At 37.3% G+C, this 26,065-nt stretch overlaps 4 protein-coding genes across 4 annotated transcripts; 1 reads left to right on the top strand and 3 right to left on the bottom strand.

The window, feature by feature from the left end:
• Window positions 1-201: 201 nt before the first annotated feature.
• On the bottom strand, window positions 202-2,849 carry LOC109167666 (small nuclear ribonucleoprotein SmD3b-like). Its single transcript, XM_019316748.1, has 5 exons — window positions 2,575-2,849; window positions 1,054-1,106; window positions 915-981; window positions 782-838; window positions 202-548 (listed from the first exon to the last, which is right to left on the bottom strand). The coding sequence occupies exons 1-5, from the start codon at window positions 2,731-2,733 to the stop codon at window positions 486-488; spliced, it is 399 nt and encodes a 132-aa protein (XP_019172293.1). The 5' UTR covers window positions 2,734-2,849; the 3' UTR covers window positions 202-485.
• Window positions 2,850-12,181: 9,332 nt separating this feature from the next.
• On the bottom strand, window positions 12,182-14,286 carry LOC109167541 (zinc finger BED domain-containing protein RICESLEEPER 2-like). Its single transcript, XM_019316564.1, has 3 exons — window positions 13,182-14,286; window positions 12,331-13,097; window positions 12,182-12,243 (listed from the first exon to the last, which is right to left on the bottom strand). The coding sequence occupies exons 1-3, from the start codon at window positions 14,284-14,286 to the stop codon at window positions 12,208-12,210; spliced, it is 1,908 nt and encodes a 635-aa protein (XP_019172109.1). The 3' UTR covers window positions 12,182-12,207.
• Window positions 14,287-15,079: 793 nt separating this feature from the next.
• On the bottom strand, window positions 15,080-21,458 carry LOC109167542. Its single transcript, XM_019316565.1, has 5 exons — window positions 20,312-21,458; window positions 17,423-17,892; window positions 16,132-17,094; window positions 15,479-15,575; window positions 15,080-15,114 (listed from the first exon to the last, which is right to left on the bottom strand). The coding sequence occupies exons 1-5, from the start codon at window positions 21,456-21,458 to the stop codon at window positions 15,080-15,082; spliced, it is 2,712 nt and encodes a 903-aa protein (XP_019172110.1).
• A 410-nt stretch (window positions 21,459-21,868) lies between these two features.
• On the top strand, window positions 21,869-24,736 carry LOC109167733 (peptidyl-prolyl cis-trans isomerase Pin1). Its single transcript, XM_019316848.1, has 2 exons — window positions 21,869-22,262; window positions 24,188-24,736. The coding sequence occupies exons 1-2, from the start codon at window positions 22,022-22,024 to the stop codon at window positions 24,310-24,312; spliced, it is 366 nt and encodes a 121-aa protein (XP_019172393.1). The 5' UTR covers window positions 21,869-22,021; the 3' UTR covers window positions 24,313-24,736.
• The last annotated feature ends 1,329 nt before the right edge of the window (window positions 24,737-26,065 follow it).

Raw genomic sequence — 26,065 nt, forward strand, 5'->3', positions numbered from 1 at the left:
GAAATTTGGACATTTGGGCCAGATTACTAAAAAGAGCAAAAAAAATGATTAACAAAGAATTCACACTAGAAATCAGCATGCAACAAAGACTGTTGCATATCATTATTTGGCCCATGATACTGTGTTAGAGACATCTAATCCAAAGAGGGCTCATAACTATCAAGCTATATCAAATGTTAAAATAAAAGAAAATAGAATAAATCAGCCCAGGAAAGTTATGGTCAATAACAAGATAAGTTCTGAAAACATCAATAGTCACCTAGAATGAACTAAGAAGTAGATAGCACAAGAAATTGGCAGAAAGTAAAGTACAAGGAAATATATTAAGACAAATCCAATTCGAGAACTTTATATAGCACCCATCTGAGAGATCACCCACATTTCGGGTGTCTTGCCATCATTCCTAGAACAAAAGTTACTATTGTACATCCAACACTTTCTAGGAGACAAATAAGATCAGAGCAATCAAATCCAATCTTAGGTGATCACCTCCTTGCAGGTGGCACAACACCTCTGCCGGGTGCAGCTCCACGACCTGCTGCCTGCGCCTGCAAACAAGATATAAAATTGTGAGCCATATCTTGTTCATGAAAAAAGTAGATAACAAGAGTTAGCACAATGTCCAACTATTTGGATATTGTATACTTCTTTGTTTAGTAACAATATATTAAGAGCTTCATTCCAACTGTAACAGATGGTTGATCTCATCTCAGTTTTATTGTAACACTAATCATTATTCAGACTCAATGCTTATAACAGAATGAAAGAAAGCAGGACTCACTTTGGCTCGCATAGCAATTGCACGCCCCCTTCCAACTCCAAGTGATGTACCTTTACCCTACATCAAGTAAACTCAAACTTTAACAAACTAAAGCGCAAGATAGGTAAATGATTTAGGTTAACCCGTAAAGTACCTTGATTTTAGCTTCTAGGCGCTTAAACATAGGAGCATTCTTAAGCATATCAGGAATAATCATGAACCTGGTGAAAAAATTTACTTTAGGTAGTGTCTTTTAAGAGCTTGAAACAATCACAGAAAATACTGATTATTACCTGACTTTGCTGCCTCGTATAAAAACATGCTCCAGTTGTGAGACCCTTCCATCCTGTGCAGAAAATAGCAACTAATGAGGGTCCAACATGGACACAAAGAATTTCATCCCTAAAAGAAAAAGAAAAGAGTAAACCAACAAAGAAGCCCTAGGACCTAGCATGAAAGATGCATCAATGAAAAGGAAATCAACCAAATCTTGCAACTTTACAGAGCTTTCCAATCACCTTACACAAAGAAACCAGTGAAACATATATATAGCAAGAATTTCAATATTTGTAGTTCCAATTCCTGCTTACCTGAGAGGCTGAGATATTTATTGTCACCATGTTCTTTTTACTTCAAATAGAGCAAGTTATTTTGATTCAGAAGAGTAAGGTGGTAGAAAAGTTTCACTTAAATTAAGCAATGTCTGCTAAATATTTGAATAAATAAAACTAAATAGTATACTTCCCTTGAAGAGAACAGTGCATTGGAGAAGTTAAAATAAAAGTGCAAAATATATCTAGGATTCGAGTTAATACCCAAAATCGTCTTCGACTATAGTCGTTTTTCTCAATTTTGTCCTAAACGACTTTGGTGACTTAATGTAGTCCCAGTGTTTTGTGTTTTTACTCAATTTCGTCCAAGACTTTTGTGTTTTTGCTCAATTTAGTCCCCCATTTGTTATTTCGTCCATTTGTTGTTAAATAAATAGACAATCCAGTAATTTTAATATTGGCATCTCTTTATTGATAGACATGTGAAGTGCGAATCCCTCTTTTTTTACGAATTACTCTCAGAATCACTTCTAAAGCTGCGAATATAAAATTTGATTCGTAGGTATGAGAGTAACTCTGGGTGTAATTTGTGTAAGAAAGAGAGATTTCTCACTTCGCAGGTTGAAAGTAAAGAGAGGTCAATATTGATATTATTGAATTGTCTCTTTATTTAACACCAATTTGACAAAATAACAAATGGACTAAATTGAGCGAAACACAAAAGTCTGGGACTATATTAGGTCACCAAAGTCATTTAGGACGAAATTGAGAAAAACCACTATAGTCGAGGACAATTTTGAGTATTAACTCTCTAGGATTCACATAATAAACCAGCATTCTCAAGCCAATAAACTACAGTAACATGGAAACCTGTAGGACAAGTACTTTAAATTTGAGTACTAATATTTTCACCTAAAGGCTTCAAATTTTTGTTGATAATTAAGGCTTCAAGCTTTCTACAAAATCATGTAACACCACTGACACGTCACAATGCTTTTCTATGCTACATCAAGACCAAATACTTCTATTATCACAGGAGAATAGTAATGCCGTTTCATTTTTCACATCCACATTCTAGTCATATGTCACGAAATTCGATACTGCATTTAGATTCAAGACTTGAAGCAGGCGCAACCAAATTGAAAAGACCTAGGGTTTAGGGTTTAATCATGCGGAAGAGCCGACTACAGCACAAAGGAAAATAGTACTGATACAAATCAAATATATATGCATTTTTTTAAAATGTAGATATTGTGGAAGTACCTTAGCAGTGTAAGTGATGCTCTCAAGCTGGCAATTCCAGTTGTCCTCGCACTCCACCATGCTTCCCCTGTAGAGCTCGCCGCTCTTCATTTCCACAGTCACGATGTGCCCCGTCGCCTCGTGGAGAAGCTTCACCGGGATCCCCAAGCTCCGACTCATCGTTACAGCGTTTTCGCCGGCGCCGGCACAGTCACCTAGCTCTCCTTTCGGTGGTAAGGCGAAATTGGAGAATCCAAAAATATGTCCCGCGCGGTTACATCTGCATTAGGGCAAAAGTTTCATTTATACTCATGTGGCGATGGATTAAGTTTTGATCCAACGGTTGATGTTTTTCTTATTTCTATTTCCTGATACGGAGTATATTTCTTTATAGACAAATTGTCAACATTTTTCCTTCCACGATTATTGCAAAGGAAAATGCTTTGTTGTCTCAATTTTCCCCTCCAAAAATCCCTTATGACATGAAAAAGTAGTTATTTTAGTTTTTAATTATTTGGTATATGCATGAAATTACGACTTTGATCAATTACCTCACGGACAATTATATATAAAATCGTACATTTTTTATGAGCACAAACATCACAATTCATAACAATGCATCTCAAATGAGTGTCCAGTCTTACAATTAATCATTCTTATTATCCTTTCATATTTTAGCCCATTAATGAATGTGAATAACAAATGAATTGTTTCATTTTAATTTTGAATTTTCTCAAAACAAACTTAGGGGTGTTTAGCAAATGACTAACAAATGATTAAGTTAGTCGACAGTTGATAGTTGAATGAGTTAGCTAGTTTATTCGCGGATAATATTAGCTAGTTGTAAAAAAAAAAAAAAAAAAAAAAAAAAAAAAGAGGTAAATTAATTGTTTACTTTTAACTAATCCTTTATATAATAAAGCTATATGGTTTGGAAAATAATTAATGTTACAATTAATGCCACAACATCCTTTATTATTTAAAAAAAACATTTAAAAAATAAAATAGCTATATATTATATAATCATATAAAAAATATACTTTTGAAAAATAAAATAGCTATATATTATATAATCATATAAAAAATGTGTTCAATTAGAGTTTAAATTTACACATACAAAATTTGAAATTTGTTTTACAAATGTAATTATCTTAGTTATTATTCGTATTGTGAAAATTATAATATAGATGAAATACAATTAAGAATAAATCAATGTAATTATGTAAATTCTTTCTATAAGTTTATTTGAATATGCACATAATTAGAGATTATATTAACCATACAAAATTATAATTTTAATTTTAATTTTAATTTTGTATTCTATAAAAATAATAAATACTTGACTAATGGAAGCTCAAAAATATTATTATATTAAATAATTTAAAATATTTTAGTTTTTTTATTTTTTATTTATATTATAATAACATAATTTTTTCCCGTGCATCGAGCGGGTGAATTAGTAGTTGTATGTTAAATGACATATATATAAGGGCATAAACATATTGTGTTAATTTATTAACTCTTAAATTACTTTTACAATTATTATTTTTAGGCAAAAGGATCAATAGACCCATGTACTAAGATTGTGTATCATTCACCATGAATTAAAATATGGTCCATCTACGTTATTATACTCCCAATTATTTTTCATCTAGCATTTTTATCTTGTTTATAGCAAGTAACTTATCTAATTTGTTGACATGGAAAAATAAAATGGTGACATGTTATTTTTCATCTAACTTGATGTTTTTGTCACTTTTTCTACAGAAAAATTCAAATTTTTAAAGTATTTTCGGATTATATTGATTTCTTCTATGAACTTTTCAGAAAATAGTGAATATATTTTTTCGTCAGTTGCGAATATTTGTGTATTTATTAATTTATTTGAATTAAAAATATATTTTTTATTTAAATTAATTTTAAAAAAAAAAAAAATTCCGTTGACTTATATGTAATATGCTAATTAACTTAATTGCATAAAAGTGAAAAGATGATGGGTCTAATTGGAGCTTTTGTTAGTACAAGGAGTTAATTACATTTTGACTTATAATTGAAGAGTCTATTTGACCCTTATCACATATTTCTTTTAGGAATAAGGTTCAAATCGGCCATTGAACGTAACTTGAAAATGCAATTAGGACACTGAACGGAAAAAAAGTGCAATTAGGTCACTGAACACTCTAAAAGCGTGCAATTAGACCATTGAACACTTCAAATTTATGCAATTTCACTAGATAGCAGGTTACCATTAATTTTAGTAAAGTTACCTGCTTACGTGGCAGCTGAGTTGATGTTTTTAATAATTTTTAATAAATTTTAATAATAAATTAAAAAAAATTAAATTAAAAAAATGATAGGGTGGCCGACAGCTATCTCAGTCATTTTTTAAAAAAAATTTATTATTAAACTTATTAAAATTTATTTAGAATTTATTAAAAATTATTTAAAAATTATTAAAAATGTCAACTCAATTGCTACGTAAGCAAGTAACCTGCCTATCAGGTGAAATTGCATATAGAGTGTTCAGTGACCTAAGTACATTTTCAGATTACGTTCAGTGATCAATTTGAACCTTATTCATTTTTTTAATGAAGAGATATCACACAACAACAACAAAAAAACAACATTACCATTATTGTTAAAGTAAAAAATTGTACTTGAATGTCTTTTCTTATATCAAAAGGAAGGGGGAAACCCAAAAATAAAGCCTAGCTATTAACATGTTGACGCCAGGTTGGTATACTATCCATATCATCTTGTAGGATGCCTAAGAACTCATCTGGCGGACTGTTGAAGATGTGGATGCCTTTGGGAAGGGTCTTGGCGTTAGTTGCCAGTGCATCCGCTAGGGAATTCTGTTCACGGAGGATTTGGAGTACACACCAAGTATGAAAGGTTCTTGACTCACGGATGCAAGCCGCTACAAGGTTTTGAATAACGCTGTTAGATGGTTGATTCCGAGCGACACTTTCAGAAATCTCCTTTGAATCAGTTTCGAATATCACATTCCTGAAGTCTAGGTGTTTTGCCAGTTATATGCCCTTTAGTAGAGCCCAAGCATCAGCTACTAATGGAGAGCAGATACCGATGCTGTATGTGAAACCGGCCAACCATGAACCTGAATCATCTCTAGCGACTCCTCCGCAGCCTGCTCTGCTAGTCTGGAGATCGACAGAGGCATCCATGTTAATTTTAATAATTCCAGCTGGGGGTTTCGTCCAGCAGAGTTTAGACCATGAACTTAGGAGAGGTGTTCTGGTTTTCCTAAATGCTTTAGACGCTTCATTGGCTTGTGTTTGGATCCATTCAACTTTGTAGGACAGTGATTTCTCTTGGTTGTTGAAGACCGCGTCGTTCCTCCACCTCCAAATCCACCATAACGTGGTAGCGAAGAGGGTTGATCTGTTAGAGGGATGGCTGCTTCCACCGCTTTTCCTGATGCCAATCGACATCCAATCTTCAAATGGCAAGTTTGGATCCATCGAAAGATAAGGGAGGACAATTTCCAGAACCTCCTTAGCTGTTGGACAGTCTCGAAGCACATGTTGTGTGTCCTCCGTCTTGGTTAGACAGCGGATGCATTTGTCGCATTCAGAGAGGCCCCTCTTATATCTATTGCTGTTAGTCAAGATTTTTCCATGCATCACAGTTCAAATGAAAATACAAATCTTATTGGGAACTTTTAGTTTCCAGATACTCTTCCACTTGACATCATTAGCCATAGTAGGAGGTCTCAAAGCAGCATCATACGCAGAACTGGTGGAAAACTTACCAGAGGGTTCATGGCGCCATCCTAGCGAATCATTATCCTCTGGATCATTGCTGATTATTACCGCCGTCAATTGGTCTAAAATATCTTCTGGAAGTAAGCTGTTGAACTGGTTCCATCGCCACCCAAAATTGGGGTCCCAGTAACTAGAAACTGGTCTGTACAGTTCGGGGAGGGGAACTGCTTCTAAAAGACGAAGTCTTAGAGGGAAACTGTCCAACCATTTGTCGATCCAAAAAAGAGTGTTCATACCATTGTGTACTACTCTCTTGATGCCATCCTGGAAGATATGTTTGGAGCTAAGAATGCCTTTCCAGATGGGGGACATGTTTCTTTTTGGTTGCCAAAGTGACACATCGTCGCTGTTAACTGAATATTTTGATCTCATCAAACGAACCCACAGATTATCTTTTTCGTGTAGCATTCTCCAGCCAAGTTTTGCTAAGAACGCTTGGTTCATTTCCCTTAATCTCCGAATGCCAAGACCACCACATTGTTTGCTTTGAGTGACGACATCCCAACTGACCAAATGAATTTTCCTTGAGCCTTTTGAGCTGCCCCACAAGAATCCTCGAATATGTTTCTCAATGGAGTCAATGATCCCAGCTGGTAGAGACATGGACAGGCATGGATTGCATTGAATATTATGGAATTGCCGAAAGAACAGATTGGGCTAACACCTGTCGGCCAGCAAGGGAGAGCGTTTTTTATTTCCAACCGGCTAATCTGGATTGCACTCTTTCGAGGATCCCTGAGAAAGCTTGTTGTTTTAATCTGCCATGGATGGAAGGCATCCCCAAGTATTTGCCTGGGTCGTCCACCTTGGATATACCAATAACGTTGGTAATAGATTCCTGGAGGGAAGGCAGAGTATTCCTAGAGAAGAAAACTAAAGATTTCTGGAGATTCATTTTGAGACCAGAGCTGGTGCAGAAGGCTTCTAAGCTGGCTTTCATTTCTGAAGCTTGTGCAAGCGTGGCTTCGCCGAACAGTACCATATCATCGGCGAAAAAGAGATGGGATATAAGAGGCCCATCTCGTGTTGTCATTACGCCTTTCCAGTGACCTGCATTTACAGAAACATTAATAGCATGACTAAGTTTTTCTAGGCATAAGGCAAAGAGAAGTGGTGAGATGGGATCTCCCTGTCAGATTCCTCTAGCAGGGTGGAACCAGTTAGAGTGTATTCCACAGCAATTGATGGCTAATCTTGGTGTTGTCACGCATGCAGGGCCGTCCCTGGGCATGTCTGCCCAGGGCAGGCGCACAGGGCCCCCAAAATTTTGGGGGCCCCTTAATTAAAAAAAAAAAATATAGCATATATAGGCTTTTGCCTCTTGGGCTTCAACCAACCCAAAATTAAAGAAAGCCCAATGTTGGTGAATCTTTCTTTATTAAAAAGCCAAAGCCCACATACACACCAACACACGTAACAAATATATCAAATACCTATAACCTATTAACTATATAACCTATATTAACCTAATCTAAATTCTAAAGTACACAAACAGAAAGTCGGAAAGAGAAATCGCGGAAGAGACGAGACTCAAAGAGACTAAACTACAACAAATTGCTTACTACTTAGCAACTTAGGTATTTGAACTTTTATTCTTTTAATTTGAGGGTGCTATTTGTGAATTCTAGGTATTTGAATTAATTCAAATATTGATTTTTTTTTTAATTTGAATATTTGTGTATTTGAACTAGATTAGGTAATTCAAATTTGGGAAAGGCGACAGATTCGACTCGTGTGATACTGATTCTCCAATTCTCAAACTCTCAAGTTCTTCAATTCTCTTGATAGGTAATTAAAATTACGTATTATTTTACAATTCTTGTTTATTTGTTTTATTTACATGACTTAATAATTCTGATTTCAGAATAATATATTCAAGAATTTGTTTCTTGATTAATTATTTATTCATAGAGTTTCTAAATAAATTTTTATTTTTTCCTTAGGATTTTATGTCTTCTAGAAAATATTCATCTGGGTTTGAGAAGCGTAAAAAGAAAAGAAGAATTGAACAATTAACTCAATCTCAAAAGGGGGCTCTTGAAAAATTTATTACAAAAAAAACTCAAATAGATGTGCAAAAAGATGATGTCAAGGAAAAATTGTTAGATGCTAATCTTCATATAGAAGATCAAGATGATTGTGAGATTGGAAAGAATTTAAATGATAATGTGCACAACGATGACAGCTATCACTGTGACAATGAAAATAATAAGAATGTTGATAATTGTTTAGATGATGTTGGTCACAGTGATAAACCAAATGATTCGCTTTTATTTGACATATATGATCCAAGAAATTGGGATGCCCTTGATTCTAAATTAGTAGATATTCTTGTGAAAGATGGTCCAAAAAAGAGATTTATCAATAAATAAAGGTCCTGAAGATAAATTCTCTAGAAGATTTTCATCAGCATTTTACACAAGATATTTGCCAAATGGAGAGAAGTGTGATCGAGATTGGCTTATATATTCAAAAGAACTTGACAAGGTGTTTTGTTTTTGTTGCAAGATTTAAAAAAAAAAGTATAGGAAAAGGTGTTTTGGTCAATGAAGGTTTTAGGGACTGGACACATCTTGGTGTTAGACTTAAAGAGCATGAAACGAGTGTAGATCATATAACTAATATGACAACTTGGATGGAGTTGCGTCTTAGATTACAAAAAAATGAGACAATTGATAAAGTGGCTCAAGAACAACTTTTGAAAGAAAAAGAATATTGGAGGAAAGTATTATTTAGGATTATTGCAGCTGTGAAGTATCTTGCTAAAAATAACTTGGTATTTCGTGGAACAAGTGGGAAGTTGTATGAGAATAATAATGGAAATTTTTTGGGTCTAATTGAAATGCTGGCTGAGTTTGATCCTATCATTCAAGAGCATGTTGTACGTGCTAGAAATCGTGATATTCATCATCATTATCTTGGTCCTACGATTCAAAACGAATTGATACTTATGCTTGCTAGTGCAGTTAAAACAAAGGTCATCAAAAAAATCAAAGAAGCAAAATATTTTTTAGTGATATTAGATTGTACTCCTGATGTGAGTCACCAAGAACAAATGTCTTTGATTTTAAGATGTGTGGATATTTCAACATATCCAATTAAAATAGATGAGTTCTCCTTGGAATTCTTGGTTGTGAATGACACTGCTGGCCAAGGTCTTTTTGAATTATTACAAAGTGTGTTGATATCACTTGATCTTGATATAGATAATGTAAGGGGACAAGGGTATGACAATGGGTCAAATATGAGAGGGAGACATCAAGGTGTACAAAAAAGACTATTGGATATAAATCGTAGAGCATTTTATACTCCTTGTGGTAGTCATAGTCTTAACTTGACTTTGTGTGATATTGCAAATAGTTGTGGCAAAGCAAGGGATTTCTTTGGAGTAGTGCAACGAATTTACACAATATTTGCTAATTCAACAAAACAGTGGCATATCTTGAAAAGTAATGTAACAAATCTAACTCTTAAGCCATTGTCATATACTCGATGGGAAAGTCGTGTGGAAAGTGTTAAAGCAATTAGATATCAAGTCAGTGATATTCGAGAAGCCCTACTTCAAGTGGCAGATACAGACAGTGATTCTAAAATTCAAAGTGAGGCAAGATCTTTAGCTACAAATGAGCTTAGTAACTTTGAATTTTTGTTAGCCATAATCATTTGGTTTGAAATCTTATCTGCGGTTAATTTAGTTAGCAAGCAATTACAAACAAAAGATATGCTTCTTGATGTTGCTATTAATCAAATTAAAGGGTTAGTTTCTTTCTTCAAGAATTATAGAGAAAATGGTTTTTCTACTGCCATGGATACTGCAAAGGAAATTGCCACTGAATTAGAAATTGAGCGAGTGTTTCCTCAAAAGCGAAAAATTCGTAGAAAAAGACAATTTGATGAGAGTGCTGATGATACTTCACTATCTCCAGAAGATTCTTTTAGGGTTCATTATTTTTTATACATTGTAGATCAAGCTATTATTTCATTGACCCAGAGGTTTGAGCAATATGAAGTATATGAAGGAACATTTGATTTTTTGTTTGGTTCTCACAAGTTACAATCGATGGCTGATATGGATTTGAAATCTTGTTGCATTTGTTTAGAAGCAGCTCTTAAGAGAGATGAACAGTGTGGTGAAATTGGCGGAAATGAATTGTATATTGAGCTAAAATTGCTTAGAGAGATTTTATCGAAAGAAAATATAGGAGCAGTGAGTATATTGAATTCATTTAAACAGTTGGGTTGTTTTCCAAATGCTTCTATTGCATATCGAATATTATTGACTATCCCAATTACTGTTGCCTCTGCAGAAAGGAGTTTTTCAAAGTTGAAATTGTTGAAATCGTACTTACGATCAAGTATGTTGCAAGAGAGACTGAATGGATTAGCTTTAATCTCTATTGAAAATGACATTTTGGAAGAAGTTGATATCAAAAGCTTGGTGGATGATTTTGCGTCTAAATGTGCACGACGCATGTCACTTTTTAAATGAAATTTTAGATGTATTTTTTTATACAATATTTATATTTTAAATTTTTGAAGACAACTTTTTGAACAATTATTATTTATATATAAAAATTAATTGAAAAAGGGGCCCAAAATTAAAATATTGCACAGGACCCCAATTTTTATTGAAACGGCCTTAATGCATGCCATGATGTTTCTGATCCACTGAGAATTAAAACCAATGTCCTGAAGTGTATCTTCTATGAATCCCCACGCTAGCCTATCATAGGCTTTTTCAAGGTCGACTTTAAGTAACATCCAACCCCTAGGACCTTTCTTGGTCCTCATTGAGTTGAGAAGTTCTTGATATACGATGACGTTGTCGGTGATTTGTCTTTCCGGTACAAAACTGGTCTGATGGGGTCCAATAAGCTTTTTATTAGAAGCTGCTTTCAGTCTCATAACCATTAACTTGGTGAGAAGATTATATGATACGTTGCATAGGCCTATAGGACGAAGATGTTTAACAGATTCGGGGCACGAGACTTTGGGTATGAGAGTAATCAAGGTGTCGTTGCAAGCTTCAGGTAGTATACCATCTGCAAAAAAGCTTAGAGCGAAATTGGTTAAGCAGGCACCAGTATGGTTCCATGTCAGTTGATAAAATTCTGCAGTGAAGCCGTCCGGTCCCGGGGCCTTGTTTGGTTTCATTTCGAACAGTGCTTACTTGACATCTTCCGGTTGGAACGGAGCGTTAATCGCAGCCCATTCCTCTTGACTTAACACTGGAAAATAACCCTGTAGATAGGGCTGTTAACGAACCGAACATAAACGAACGGAGCTTGTTCGTGTTCGTTTGTTAAGGAATTTGGAGTGTTCGTGTTCGTGTTCGTTTGTTAAGGTTTTTGAAAATCCTGTTCGTGTTCGTTTGTTAAGAGTTCGTTAGTGTTCGTTAACGTTCGCGAACACGTTCACGAACGTGTTCATTAACGTTAACGAACATGTTCGCGAACGTGTTTGTTAACGTTCATGAACACGTTCGCGAACATGTTCATTAACGTTAACAAACACGTTCGCGAACATGTTCATTAACAAGCACGTTCACGAACATATTCACTTACGTTCATTAACATGTTCGCGAACACTTAATAAACAAACACATGCACATGTTCATGAACACAATTCGTTCGTGAACAATAAATAATCTATGTTCATGAATAGTAATCAAACAAACAACAAAACTAATACAAATAACTTAATAAGTCCATCCGTACGTAGCATCTAATATCAAAATAAAAATCCAAGTCCACATAATTTGTCTGCTCACATTACAAGCCAAAACAGGGCCAAAACATAAAAACATAAAGCATGATATATTTATATTCTGCATCCATCATCCCAAAAGCTTAATACCTTAACTCCAAGTTCATTCCAGTGATATAGTCTTCACATCTTCAGTAAACTACATTAAATGATATATAATATATTGTTATATGACATAAAAAGTATTGAAAATAAATGATATAATAAAAGAATTGACAGTACTTACTTTTGGTTTTCTTTTTATATCATATAAGTTACGCAACCAGTCACTTCCACAAAGTAGCATTTGGACAGTATCGGTCCCCAAAGATGCCCGATATGTATCAATAACCCTACCACCAGCACTAAATGTTGACTCTGAAGCAACCGTTGTGATTGGAATTGATAAGATTTCACATGCCATTTTGGATAATACTCTAAACTTCAAGTTCATTGACTTCCACCAATCCAATGCATTAAATTCAACCGAATCCCCTTCACAAATATATACACCCTCCTGTAAATAAGTATCCAATTCAGACTTCACATGTTGGACAGTATCAACATTTCTCACAAATTTCTCAAATTTTGATCTCCCAGTTTCAACAGCCGGTCCCTTCCCTTTCCAAACAGTAGTAACACCTTGCATAGAAGTATTCCTTGCTTGAGAATCATTTTCCATTAATTGGTTTGAAGCTGTTGTATGTTTATCCAAATAGATCCTGTATAACTCATACAAAGCATCACGAACAATACCAATTTGTGTAGTAGCTTCCTTTTCAGAATAAATGACTGGAAAAGCAAATTGGATAAATGTCATCTTATTTCTAGGATCTAAAACGGCAGCAATAGAAAGTAATAGATTGCTACTACCCCAATATTTGTCAAACTTATGCTGCATCCTTTGGGCCATGTTTTTCATCCAAGGTTCTACACTTTCAGACTTTTGACCGAGAATTTCTTTGATGTTATATAGTTCAGGAAGAAACAAATTTGCTGTTGGATATTCAGAACCTATATTCAAAAAACAAATACTATAATTATATAACAATCATATATATTGAAATGTATAAAGTTTAGAACTGTATAATAAATTACCTGAGATAATTTTAGTAACTTCATTGAAATGCACCAGTAAAGAGCAAATCTCTTCAACCCTTTGCCAATCATCCTCAGAAGGCAAGCATTTGTAATTTGGATCTCGAAGTTGATACCGAGGAAATACTTGCTTGAAATTCAAAGCACAAGATAACATAGCAAATGTTGCATTCCACCTAGTGCAACAATCTAAAATCAACTTCTTGTTAGGCACTTGGAGCTGTTTGCAAATCTCATTAAAACTATGCAACCGTTGAGGTGAAGCACTAATATACTTGACACTATCTCTGACATTTTCAATGATAGACTTAATCTCAGAAAGGCCATCTTGCACAAGAATGTTCAATATGTGTGCACAACAACGAACATGAAACAACTTACCTTCTAGTGGCAAAGTTGTATGAAAAGAAAGAGAGTCATGCAACAACCTCACAGCTGAATCATTATAAGAAGCATTATCCACTGTGATTGTCCACACTTTCTCTTCAATACCCCATCCTTGCAAACATTTGTATATTGCATCACAAACACATGTACCGGTATGCGGGGGAAGCACTTCAACAAAGTTTAGAACTCTTTTCTGCAACTTACTGTCCATGTCCACAAAATGAGAAGTTATCACCATGTATTGAATGTTCTGATTTGATGTCCATATGTCAGTTGTGATACTAATTTTGTCAACTGAATTCAACAATCCTTGTACTCGTTTCTTTTCTAGCTCATAAGTTGACCAACAATCTTTTGTGGTTGCTGTTCGACCAATCCGCTCATAATATGGACTTGCAGATTGCATGACTATGTTGAAGAGTTCATACTCAACAAACGAAAATGGCAATTCATGAACCATAATCATGTGAGATATAACCTCCCTCATCCTTGCTTGATCATACTTCCAACTCTGAACACCACTGACACTCTCCGATTTTTGTGTCGATGGAACCACACAAATGTTCCTTTGCCCTGAAAGATTGATTCTGCGTTTTATGCAACTGTCTAAATGTCTTTTATATTGTGTGGTCGTGCCATCCTTTTGCTTTTTCAATTTAAAGTTGCAATGATTGCATTGCACTTTTTCTTCCCCATTCTCAAGTTTCACCACTGTCATTTCTTGCCAAATAACTGATGATTTTTTCCTTTGCTTCTTCTTATAAGGTTCGCTTTCTCCTTCCACTTCTTCAACTTCTCGGCCAATGTCCTTCTCAACATCACCTTCAAATCCAATGATTTCCACATTTGGATGATTTGGTGTTGGGTTTAGTTCTTCCATTTCAATAGGTATTGTTGAAGAACCAACACTTGGACTTGAAGGTTCATCAATTGTGTTGTAATCTTCATAAGACATAGCTATTATACAAACAAGTAATTAAAAAAAATGTATACAATATGTTATATTCTTTCTATAATAATGCAAACAAAAAAAAAAGAAAAAAGTAGAGAATAAAGAATACTACCACATTGACATAGTACAATATGTTATATTGTTCTTCTTCATCTTGTCCAGTTATCCAACCAGCTAAACAAGAAAATTCAAAGAACAAATAAACACACAAATACAATGTCAAAGTGGCATACTAGCTCTAAAGTGAATATAAACTCAATAATATTAATCTATAAAAAAAACAAAAATTAAAAATACCGTATGTATTTTTAAAGCTTCGAGGACGATTGAAACAACAGTCAGCAGGCAAGCAAGGAGATATGAGGATTAAACAATAGAGTAGCAGACCGTATGTTTTCAATGATTAAAAGAAACAAGAAATTTCTCTTAGGCAAGCAAGAAAAGAAACAGTATGATTAAAACAATAAACACTAATCAAGAAATGAAAAAAAAAAATTCTCTATGTTTTCAATGAATTTCTCTCTGCTTTCAATTAAACAATAAACAGTAATCAAGTATACTATTTCTGCCATTTGCTCATAGGGAGGGTGAGTACTGAGTATACAAGCCGATAATTACAGAATGAAGTTAAACAATAAACAATAAACACTAATGAAGCTAAACAATAAACAATAAACACTAATGAAGTTAAACAATAACCACTAATGAAGTATATGTTTACAGAGGTACGGTATTTACCGTCAATAGAGGCCGGAGGTGTTGGGCTGGGAAGTGGTGGCTACGGTGGTCAGCGTTGGCTAGGGTGGTAGCTACGGCAGTCGGTGTTGGCTGGGGTGGTGGTTACGGCTGACGGCGATGGCTGGGCAGCAGGGCAGGTGGCTACGAGAGACAGCGTTGGTGGAGTTGCGATGGAGTTGCGGTGGACGTGTGAGCGATGAAGGCAGAGTCACGGACTCACGGTGGAGGTGTGACTGTGTGAGCGGTGAAGGTGGAGTCGCGGTGGAGGTGTGAACGATGATGGCGGAGAAGAACGATTGAGCGGTGAAGTGTGAAGACTGAAAGTGCGAAGGATGATCTGAAGTTTGAAACGTGGAAAACCCTAGTCCCTAAATGGCTAAATAAAAGTGACTTATTTATTGTTTATTAAACAATGTTTAAGTTACCTAGCTAATTAAGTAATTAGTAATTACCCATGTCTATGTATTTGTACATATTAAATTAATACTATTATGTGTTTGTATTAAATTAATACTACTAATATATATATATATATATATATATATATATATATATATATATATATATACTTACTTATATGTTTGTGAACATGTTCGCGAACATTATTAACGAACACAAACGAGCTTGTTCACGAACATTATTAAACGAACATAAACGAGCTTGTTCACGAACATTATTAAATGAACACAAACGAGCTTGTTCACGATCTTTTAGCAAACGAGCTTACAACTGTTCAAGCTCTGTTCGTTTATTAACCGAGCTCTAAATTTTGTTTGTTAATGTTCGTTTACCTTAACAAACGAACATAAACGAACGCTTACCGAACACGAACACGAGTAGTTTGCCGAAAGCTCTGTTCGCTAACACCCCTACCTGTAGATTCGAAGAGACAAAAGGACAATTTTCTGAAAAAGAGTTGACAAAGAAGTTAAAGATGTGATCTCTGATTTGAGTGTCGGAGGTAAGGTGCTGCCCATTCTCATCTTTAATATGTTTAAGACTAGCAGAATTTGTTTTTGTAGCAGTGGCTGTGTGGTAGAAATGAGTATTGCGGTCTCCTGATTCGATCCATTCCTCCCTCGACCGTTGAAACCATAAGAGCTCTTCTTGGTATAAGACATCCTCAAGTTCAGTACGTAATTTTCTGCCAAGCTTAATCAAATCTGCCCTTGGTCTAATAGCCAAAGAGCGTTGCACACCATTTATTCTAGCTAATAATTTTTTTTTCTTATGAAAAATGTTGCCAAATGTACCTTTATTCCATGCTGCTAAGGATTTAGCCATAGCAGTTTTGTTAGATTCCAAGTTGCCCCATTTGGACCAAGCTTGTTTAACACAATCTATAAAGCTTGGGTGAGTGGACCAGGCAAGATTGAACCTGAACGACTTGGTTGAAGGAGCCTGAGATACAGATTTGGAATTGACTAAAATTGGGGAGTGGTCCGAGTTGATCATTGGTAGATGTTCGACCAACGAATTTGGGAAACTAATCTTCCATGCTATATTGCCAAGTGCCCTATCTAGCCTTGCCCCTTTGAAGGATGGGGTATCAATTCCTCGTTTCCACGTGAATTTTGAACCGGTGAAGCCTAAATCAATTAGACCCTCGCGGAAAATCCAGTTTTTGAAGTCAGAGCTGCGATTTAAGGAGAAGTTTTCGGGGCTGCTGGTTTCATCCGAGCTTAACACTGAGTTGAAATCACCTACTACTAACCAGGGGATATCTGGGTGATGACTATCAGATGTGAGATCTGCGAACAACTTTTTACGAAGGTGTGCATTCGGGCTACCATACACAACAGAGAGCAACCAGGATTTTGTGGTTGTAGGGTCTACCTGCATGGTAATAAATTGTGGGTGAGTGTCAAGAATGATTACCTGGGCAGAGTTCCTCCAGAAAACCCAAATCCCTCCTGAGAAACCTACTGCTTCAACTCTTATCCAATCATCAAAGCCAAAACTGGAGCAAATCTTGTTGGCTTGATAACCTGAGACTTTAGGCTCTAACAAACAAACAAAAGAAGGTTCATGTATACTAATTAAAAGCTTAAGCGTGCGGCGAAAGGCTCTTGAAGCCGCACCTTGACAATTCCATACTAGACAAAACATTAAAAACAAAAAGGAGAAAGGACCATGCTCAAGAGCGCATAGGGACAGGTCCCACCGGGCCATCAGGGCCATCAGAAATCATTGCATCAACATGATGATCAATCTGGGGAGCTGAAGTTGAGGGTATATCCGGAGGATCATTCCTAGGAGAAACCTCATTCTCTTGAAGAGTTGGAAACTCATGTTGATTGCCGATGTGATAAACAATTGTGCTAGTAATATGGCGGCCTTGATTGGATACACGAACCACGGGATGCTCGGTTTCAGCTGCTGCCCTCCTTGGTGTACCACCTCTACCACCACTGCCTCTAAACGCACCTCGTCGAAGCGGTCCAGTGTAAGATTGTGGTTGGTTCTGGCCTATTTCATTTTGCGCAGGAAGAGCTTGGTTCTGAGGGTAATTGACAGGGTTTTTGCCCTTTCGTCTATCTGTTCGAATTCTTGGTAGAGGGACATCCAAGTTCTGGATGATGGGGCTGGATTGATGACCTTTGATGGGGTGCTCCTCGCCTTCTGTTCCTTGGTCTGCCAGAGGCCCATAGTGTAACACCCCAGATTTTCAAGAACATTTAAAACTTATATAACAAGGATAACATCTTACTAATCCCAAAGTATCACATAAGCGTACGGGGTGCTATGCCACACCTGGGCTAGAGAACCCGGGTGCACAGGCTATCTAACTAATATTCTCCGAAATGTAAATGCATAACATGGCACGCAGGCCGAAAGGGAAACTACTCTACTTCTACGCTCCAGTCTAGCGCGCTCCGGTGCTCTAATCCTCTGTGCCTGAAAGCCAAATATATCTGTTCAGCGAGAGATGCTGGTAGCCCACTCCAACGCGTTGAAATACAATACATATAGATATATATAGATATACGAAAACCATTTTGAGCATGAAGATATATCCTACGAACTCTAGCTTTTAAACCCGGGAATGACTCAACAGATAAGGCTAGACACAAGCAACAGTTATAACAAGCGTATACAATCCACAACAGGCAAGACAGATAAGGCTGAGCACAATTAATAATCATAACCCAACACAAACAATTCCCAGCATAAATCCCATAGTCACATCCCCAAGATATTCCTAACAACAACTCATCCGTATTTCATCACATAGCACACTTTGTTGGCGCCACAGGACCAATCGCATGCCCATACATGAGGGTCAGCGCATATAGCTCTGACACGGCCCCGCAACACCCTGCCCTGTATCGCAACACGGAGGGGTCGATCGCAACCGACCGATGAACCGTAGCTCATCATAATGTTTGATCGCAACCAAACAGTGGACCGCAGCCCAAGAGTATGTCATCTGACCGCAGCCAGGAAAGTATGAACCGCAGCTCACGTAGAAACGTTTGATCGCAACCAAACGGTGGACCGCAGCCCAAGAGTGTAAATCTGACCGCAGCCAGCTTCTGAACCGCAGCTCAGGAATAACCAATCCGATCGCAACCGAATTGGGGTATCATGCACACATAACACATAGCAAGCACATGCAACCCACATTAACACATTGGGAAGGGGGAGAAAGCGTATAACGAAACCTATGCGTGATCCTTCACATACTAAGAATGGTCCTAAGGGGTTCATACTTCTTCCACCTAGGTCAACGGTATACCAATTCAACTAGCATGCAATATATAAGACTCATTAACCTACGAACGGTACCCGAAACATCAAACTAGACACGGCATGATGAACGGAGTCCGTTGGGACACCACGAGGATCGGGGATACATCAAACGGGGAAGCCGGGGTCCCGAATGGGGGAGACTTCCAGCGGGTAGCCGGTGGGTGGGGGGGCCACCCGCCGGCTGCCCGCCGGTAAACACTGTTCCGGGCAGCTGCCCGCCCGCCGGCTGCCCGCTGCCGAAGACGCCCCTTCTGGCCGCGGGTAGGTGGCGGGTCCCCTACCCCCCACTGACTCTTTATACACAAAACGCCCCGGGAACCATTGTGGAACCCGAAACCATGCTTGGACACTTTACAACGCAATTAACGATCAACACGTAGACAATTAACTGATCAAATACGAGAAACGTACGGCACATAACCTATCATGCTTTTCTAAACATAATTGATACCCAAACATGCGATTTCCCCACCTGATACACCAAGAATAATATCATACGATACAACCTAGGGTTTTAATCACTTTTATACCAACAAGAATACGATTTGTCTTCTAATTACAAGATTCGGTAAGAATATCACATAAGCATCAAGAACATCACACAAGCATCAAGAACGCCAACAAGAACATCAACCTAGGGTTCTAATTACTTTTACATCAACAAGAATACGGTTCGTCTTCTAATTACAAGATTCGGTACAAATAACACATAAGCATCAAGAACGCCATACAATTATCAAGAGCAACATATAATCATCAAGAACTCCACATAATCGTTAAGAACACCATAATTATCAAGAATCTCCCGATATCAAGATCACCCATAGAATTATCCCATCAATCATCAATAATAACATCACAAATCATCAATACACAATAATATGGGGAAATCCTACGGGGGAAATCATAGCTATGAAAATAGGTTTTGTTGAGACATGGGTTACCTCTTAGCCTTAATTAATTCCTTGGCTACGAAGGATCTTTCTTTAAGCTTTATTGCTTTCTTGATTTCTTCTAAGGGGATTCTTGGAGCTCTTTTGGGGTGGTGGGGCGTTATTCTTGTGGTGGGGATTCTAAGTGCCTCCTTGTATTCCCTATTTATATATCTAAGAGTCTTACTTAGGCCTAATTACTATAGGTTTGATAACTCTATTTCTTTTGGGATTAAGGATTGGGTTTAGGGATAAGGGCCCATGGACTATGGTGGGCCTCCCTAATTAATTATTGTGATTTAATTCTTTCTTTTGGGTAATTGGTTAAGTGATTAATTGGTTTTAGGGATCGTAACACGGGGTGTTACACATAGCGTGATTGGTTACTCCTACTATTACCACCCGTTCTTCCCCCGGCCGGTTGTCCACCGGAAGTTGCTCGATTATCACCCTCCGTGGTCCTCTTCGATCTTTCCTTGTGACAAGCATCCATGGTCCGTAGTTCGCAGAGTAGTCATTCCTTTGTTCGGGTAAGCCTTGCTCCCTAATATCATTGTTTACAGTTTGGTCATGCTCGTTTTGAGCAGTACCAGGGCCACATTGATTTTCTTTATGGCCATAGAGACCACATTGAAAGCACACAAGATGCAATCCTTCATATTCTACCGGCCACACTTCTTCCTCAAGGGTGAACTTGGATAATAAAGGTTTCGAAATATCTATCTCTACGCAGACCCAAGCAAAGCTGCATTTGGAGATTAGGCTTGTGGTAGTGTCAATCTTGATAGGGCGACCTACTCTTTTTGCAATCTTCATTAGGAATTGTTCATCAAAGTATTCTACTGGTAGTGTAGGAAATCTGACCCATGCAAGTAACTTTTTAGTTTTGTTCTTCTTCGGACAGAAATTCGGAACCCATTCTTGGACAACCACATAATGGTCAAGAACACTCCAAGGGCCTTCAAATTTGGCAAAATCGTAATCCCTCTGTGATTCAAATCTAACAATATAATATTCGTGGTCTAAAGTGATTAAGTCAAAACATGCTTCCGGTTTCCACATCTTCTGCAAGCGTTGGAGCAGGTAAGAATAGCCCACCTTTCTACCCAAAATTCTAATAATCAGAGAACGACGCCAAGGTCTTCGGATTCTTTCTTTTTCTTCTTCTGAAATCGGGATTACCGGGTTACTGGGTACTGACCTGTCATCTTCCATGTCTGCGTCTTCTAGGTTGTCCTCGACGGCCAGGGAATCTGGTACCACGGAATGCGACGAGGCGTGGACTGGTGTATCTGAAGGAGTCCTCCATTGTGTAGAATCTGGGAAAAGAAGTTCCGCCTCAGCTTGCATGTCTTGTCTGCTATTGACTATTGGCGATGATAGAGATGGATCTGAGTGGTCCCTTCGTCTCTTGTGCTTCTTGGGGTTGCGCTCGGCGACAACAAGGCCCTCTGGCGACTGATGAGTCGCCGTGAGCGTCGAGCATTCAGACAGTGTATCGGTGACCGTTTGCATTCTTGGCACTTTCTTGAATGTCTTTAATAATGGACTATAAAATTTAAAAGCATTTTAATAAAAATACAAGGTTAAAATATACCAAGATATGCCATATTTTTACACAACACTCCATTTGTACTTTAAATTGTGTTTTTACCTCGCTGGGTAACCTAGTACAATATTCCAAGAATATTTAAATTGTGTTTTTACTTTTTACCTCGCTGGGTAACCTAGTACAATATTCCAAGAACATTGTACAAGTAAATGAAGCACACAAGCGTTGAAAAAATTGACATAAAGCAGCTGCGGCAGTGCGGCCTGCCCTATTAAAAAACTCAGCAGGGACTGATTTAGCAACAATCGATATTTGAGGGACTACCAAACGTAAATTTTGTAAGCCGAAGTGTTCAAGGATGTTCCATGTTTGAATATGTGGACTTGAAGCATTACGAACTATACCAACAAAGGCTAAGGCTAAGCTGCAATTCTGTGCGTCTGTGAAAATAGAGTCGGATCGGAAGAGGAAGAAGGCTTCGATCTCATCGTCAGATCGAGCGGACAAGCACAAGAAGAAGTCCAAAATGTCATCCTCATCCGGCGACAAGGTTAGGGCTTCCCACATACTCATAAAGCACCAGGGCTCCCGTCGCAAGTCGTCCTGGAAGGATCCAGAAGGCGCCGTCATCTCAAAAACCACCAGAGATGAGGCCGTCGCTCAGCTCAAGGCCCTGCGCGACGACATCGTCTCCGGCAAAGCCGACTTCAATGACGTCGCCGCCCGGTACTCCGACTGCAGCTCCGCCAAGCGCGGCGGCGATCTCGGTCAGTTACTCGATCTCACCAACTGCCTCCGACCTCTTTCATTTATAAATTAATTTATATTCTCTTTCTTCATGCATATACGTTGTGTGTTTATGCTTAGAACCAGTAAGATATTAGCGTAATTAGAACTGGATTGCTTTTTATATTCTGCTAGGGTTCTAGGAAGCTGCAGGTGAATTTTGATTGTGAAATTAGTTAGTTTCATACTGAGTTTTTGGCAACTAGTGAAGACCTATATTTACTAATGCCTTCTCTTAGCTATGTTTTTTTATATGTTTATCCATTCCTTATGTAGTCGATGCTGAAAACATCTTCCCTAGAATTGTTATAGACAGATTGTCTATTATTGAGTGGGAAAGGTGATACATAGGTTTCGTTTATTAGATCTTTCGGTGGAATAGGGATAAAATTTGGTCTTTGATAACTTGAAGTAAGAAAACTGTGGTCGGTAAGCCATCGGTGCCATTGTGCAAAAGCCACTCTCCGAGGTATTCTGTTGTTAACTTTTCTTCAAGGTATTGTCTTTCTTTCTGTCAGTCATAATTATGACTTGCCTCTTTCACTTCTCAAGGATCTCTACATTTCTGTAATCATTTCCATGACCATTATGAGTTGGCATAAAAAATTTGAGCAACTTGGTTTTGGCTATATTATTTTTCTCTTAACAAGCACCCTTGCAGTCAGTCCCAAAATAGTGTTATCCAGAACTCATGCTAGTTTCCTGACCAGTGTTTAGATGGCCACATTCAGAGTTTTTATCCCTGCCTTCTTTTTTGGGTGACGAGGGAAACCAGTAGCTGGGTGTGCACTGGGTAAATCTTAGCCAGCAAAGAACCACAAAGAAGTAAACCAGCCTAGGTTGCCCATAGCTAATCGGTTCAAACCAAGAAGACCAATAGGCCGCTCCAACTGAAAGTCGAACTTGGAACCTTATGGTTACCAAGCCAACAGCCTGACCAACTCGGTTGGGGTTGCCCCCGATCCTGCCTTCTTGATGCTACTTCTCTGTTTCAGTACAGGGCCCTATTATTTTTTAGGTCCTTGATCACATTACACATTCCTGTATCTTGTCTGTAATTCCGTCTTTGGCTTTTTGCATAACACTTTATGATTGACAATGCCTATTGCTGCATTCAGAGTTTTGATCCCTGCCTTCTTGATGTTCTGTGTTCTGGTACCAGGCCTTATTCAATTTTGGTCCTTGATCACATTACACGTTCCTGTATCTTGTCTGTAATTTTTTTCCATCTTTGGCTTTTTGCATTACACTTTATGCTTGACAATGCCCATTGCTGCCACTTAAGTTAACCTGGAATTGGCACTTTTGTGAGAAAGAAGAAGACTAAAATGGAATCCATATATTGACATTTCTTTTTCTGTATAAAATACTTTGAAAAGTTTATGGTGGCAGATCTCCATTCTCCAGTTACTGATAGCTCCCTTGGCATCTCCGGACACATAATTGGACATCTTTGATGCTCTTCTAAATCAAGTGCATGACAGTGAAAAGTAGTATTATGCATCTAAATGATCAATAATGGGTTAACCAGAATTGTCCAGTTTAACTCGGATAGTGCAATCATTAATTAGACATTTTATTCAGGTAATGCCATAAGTCACGTTGAAGGAATGAAGCAAAAAATATAGATCATTAAAATTTATTACGTATTTAGATTCTGAAAATTTTGTCCCTTTTAGCTTTTAGCAGGATATAATGATCATGAAATAGGAATGACCAAATTTCAGTTGTGAAATATTGGCATTATATCCCTGGGCAATTTTTGTCTATAGTTATGTGCGTATTTGGGTTTACTACTATTATGATTCATGGACAAATCTCCTTGTCCTTGGAAAAGCTTTCTTAAGGGTTAACTTTGAGTGCGAACATGAATATCCTAACTTATCCTTATATCTATTTTATGCAGGTCCTTTTGGCAGGGGTCAGATGCAGAAACCTTTTGAGACAACAACGTATGCACTAAAGGTTGGTGAGATAAGTGACATTGTGGACACTGACAGCGGTGTTCACATAATCAAGCGAACAGGATGATGATGAGCCATAGTTCCACAACACACTGAAGATTCAGTTGGTACTCATGATATTGATCCTAACAAAGATCAGTGATTTTAACTAGAAAACGTTGTCATTTTAATATTTATGCCCATAGCAAGAGCTATGGGGTACCACGGATAAAATCTAGAAAATCGTCAGCTAATATGCTTTCCTTTTGGGGATTCTTTTGTTTCCCTTTGGTGTGAAGTTTGGGGTGAGTAGGGAGTTAAGAACATTAACATGTGCATTGGTATTGTGATTGGTCAATACTCTTTATCATTTTGGTAGCTTGTACTGCTGTTGATTTTTGTTTCTTTTTGTGGTGTGTGTGAAAGTAAACATTCAATGCATTTCGTGTGTTATTTCAATAAACATTTTACTCCATGCAAGTGCTGTATCATTTTGTGTGTTATTATGGCTATAGAATGATTGTTAATACAATGTGGTTGAGGTTTAATGTCATTATTATCTGTTAAATCTTATAATTTTAGCTTGGAATCATCTTGTTGAGCACTTGAGCTAGCCTCTTGCCCCGAAGCACAAGAGTTGCACTCGCACTTCTCCCTCTTGTTCATCTATTGGAATTAGGGGCATGAGAAATGCAAGCTTTTATCCTGGGATTCGTCGCACAATTCCAATGCAAAGCTCTACTTTTGTAGTCGAAATTATGATGATATATGGCAGCTAATGGAAGCTGCGTTTATGGTTTAACAACTCAGCACTACCAAAAAGTATGAAATAAACATAAATTGAGTTTCATGAATTGACTGAACTCTAAAATTTGATTGATCAGGTATGTTGGGAATTCCATGTCTTGATGAGATTTCTTTTTGGAAGCACAAGAGTTGCACTTCTATGGCTGTTGCTTGCTTTTGCAGCTGGTCAGGGCGTTTGGTAAAAGAATTGTAATTTTGTGGAATTTTAATTACATTGTTTAGTAGACTGGACGTAATAAAATAATTGGGAATTGAGAGGGAATGAGTGCATAAAGATTAAAATGTTCTTGTATAATAATAAAAATGGAAAAATAGTAATTCACCATTGAATTACAATTTCATAGTTGGAGGGAGAATTGCAATTCCACCGTGGAGTTTGGTAGGATTGGAATTACAATTCCATCCTACCAAACAAGGAAGCACAAGAGTTGCACAGAGGTTACACTTCTCCCTGCTCTTGTTCTTCTATTGAAATTAGGGGCACATGAAAATGCAGCTATCATCCTGGAAGAAATTTGGATTATTAATTAACATAAACATGTTCTGCCACACTCTTTTCCCTATGCTTTTGGACCTCTAACTCCACACTTTCCTCCCCAGCAGCAATAAACCATTCATCAATCAAGGAGACCTGCAAAATGCAACATTAAATTACCCATAATATTTATGAAGCTAACATAAAAGAAAGACTAAGGATCAACTTACTTTGGGAGGGTGTTTGGACTTAATCCATTGTGTTCTTACATTTACGTTTAAAAAGTTATTCTCGGATTTCAAGAGTGTTTGCTGTTATAAAAAAAATGAATTCTTTATATATTAATCCAGAAAAAAAAATCCATATGATGATAGAGAAGAGATAAGGAATTATGGCCTAAATACATCTTATTACATACATTCGCTCGTTAATCTTGTTTTCACTCATGATCAAATGGAACATTTCATCAAAATGGAAAAAAGGAAAATTGTTACTTAAAAGAACAAAAGGGAACATTTCATCAAAATGGAAAAAAGGAAAATTGTTACTTAAAAGAACA

The sequence above is a fragment of the Ipomoea nil genome, unplaced genomic scaffold (assembly GCF_001879475.1).
Source record: "Ipomoea nil cultivar Tokyo-kokei standard unplaced genomic scaffold, Asagao_1.1 scaffold3169, whole genome shotgun sequence".
Taxonomy (NCBI): Eukaryota; Viridiplantae; Streptophyta; class Magnoliopsida; order Solanales; family Convolvulaceae; genus Ipomoea; species Ipomoea nil.

Excerpts from the sequence above, each read along its gene's own strand:
- LOC109167733 (XM_019316848.1), top strand. The coding sequence starts at position 22,022 with ATGTCATCCTCATCCGGCGACAAGGTTAGGGCTTCCCACATACTCATA. Across the intron at positions 22,263-24,187 it reads CAAGCGCGGCGGCGATCTCG|GTCCTTTTGGCAGGGGTCAG; the intron begins GTCAGTTACTCG and ends TATTTTATGCAG.
- LOC109167666 (XM_019316748.1), bottom strand. The coding sequence starts at position 2,733 with ATGAGTCGGAGCTTGGGGATCCCGGTGAAGCTTCTCCACGAGGCGACG. Across the intron at positions 839-914 it reads GCCTAGAAGCTAAAATCAAG|GGTAAAGGTACATCACTTGG; the intron begins GTACTTTACGGG and ends TACTTGATGTAG. Across the intron at positions 549-781 it reads CAATTGCTATGCGAGCCAAA|GCGCAGGCAGCAGGTCGTGG; the intron begins GTGAGTCCTGCT and ends TCTTGTTTGCAG.
- LOC109167542 (XM_019316565.1), bottom strand. The coding sequence starts at position 21,458 with ATGCAAACGGTCACCGATACACTGTCTGAATGCTCGACGCTCACGGCG. Across the intron at positions 17,893-20,311 it reads AGTAACCAATCACGCTATGT|ACCAAGGAACAGAAGGCGAG; the intron begins GTAACACCCCGT and ends GGCCTCTGGCAG. Across the intron at positions 15,115-15,478 it reads CACACAGTCACACCTCCACC|TACTCACCCTCCCTATGAGC; the intron begins GTGAGTCCGTGA and ends TTGTATACTCAG.
- LOC109167541 (XM_019316564.1), bottom strand. The coding sequence starts at position 14,286 with ATGACAGTGGTGAAACTTGAGAATGGGGAAGAAAAAGTGCAATGCAAT. Across the intron at positions 13,098-13,181 it reads AGTTACTAAAATTATCTCAG|GTTCTGAATATCCAACAGCA; the intron begins GTAATTTATTAT and ends TTTTGAATATAG. Across the intron at positions 12,244-12,330 it reads ATATAAAAAGAAAACCAAAA|TTTACTGAAGATGTGAAGAC; the intron begins GTAAGTACTGTC and ends CATTTAATGTAG.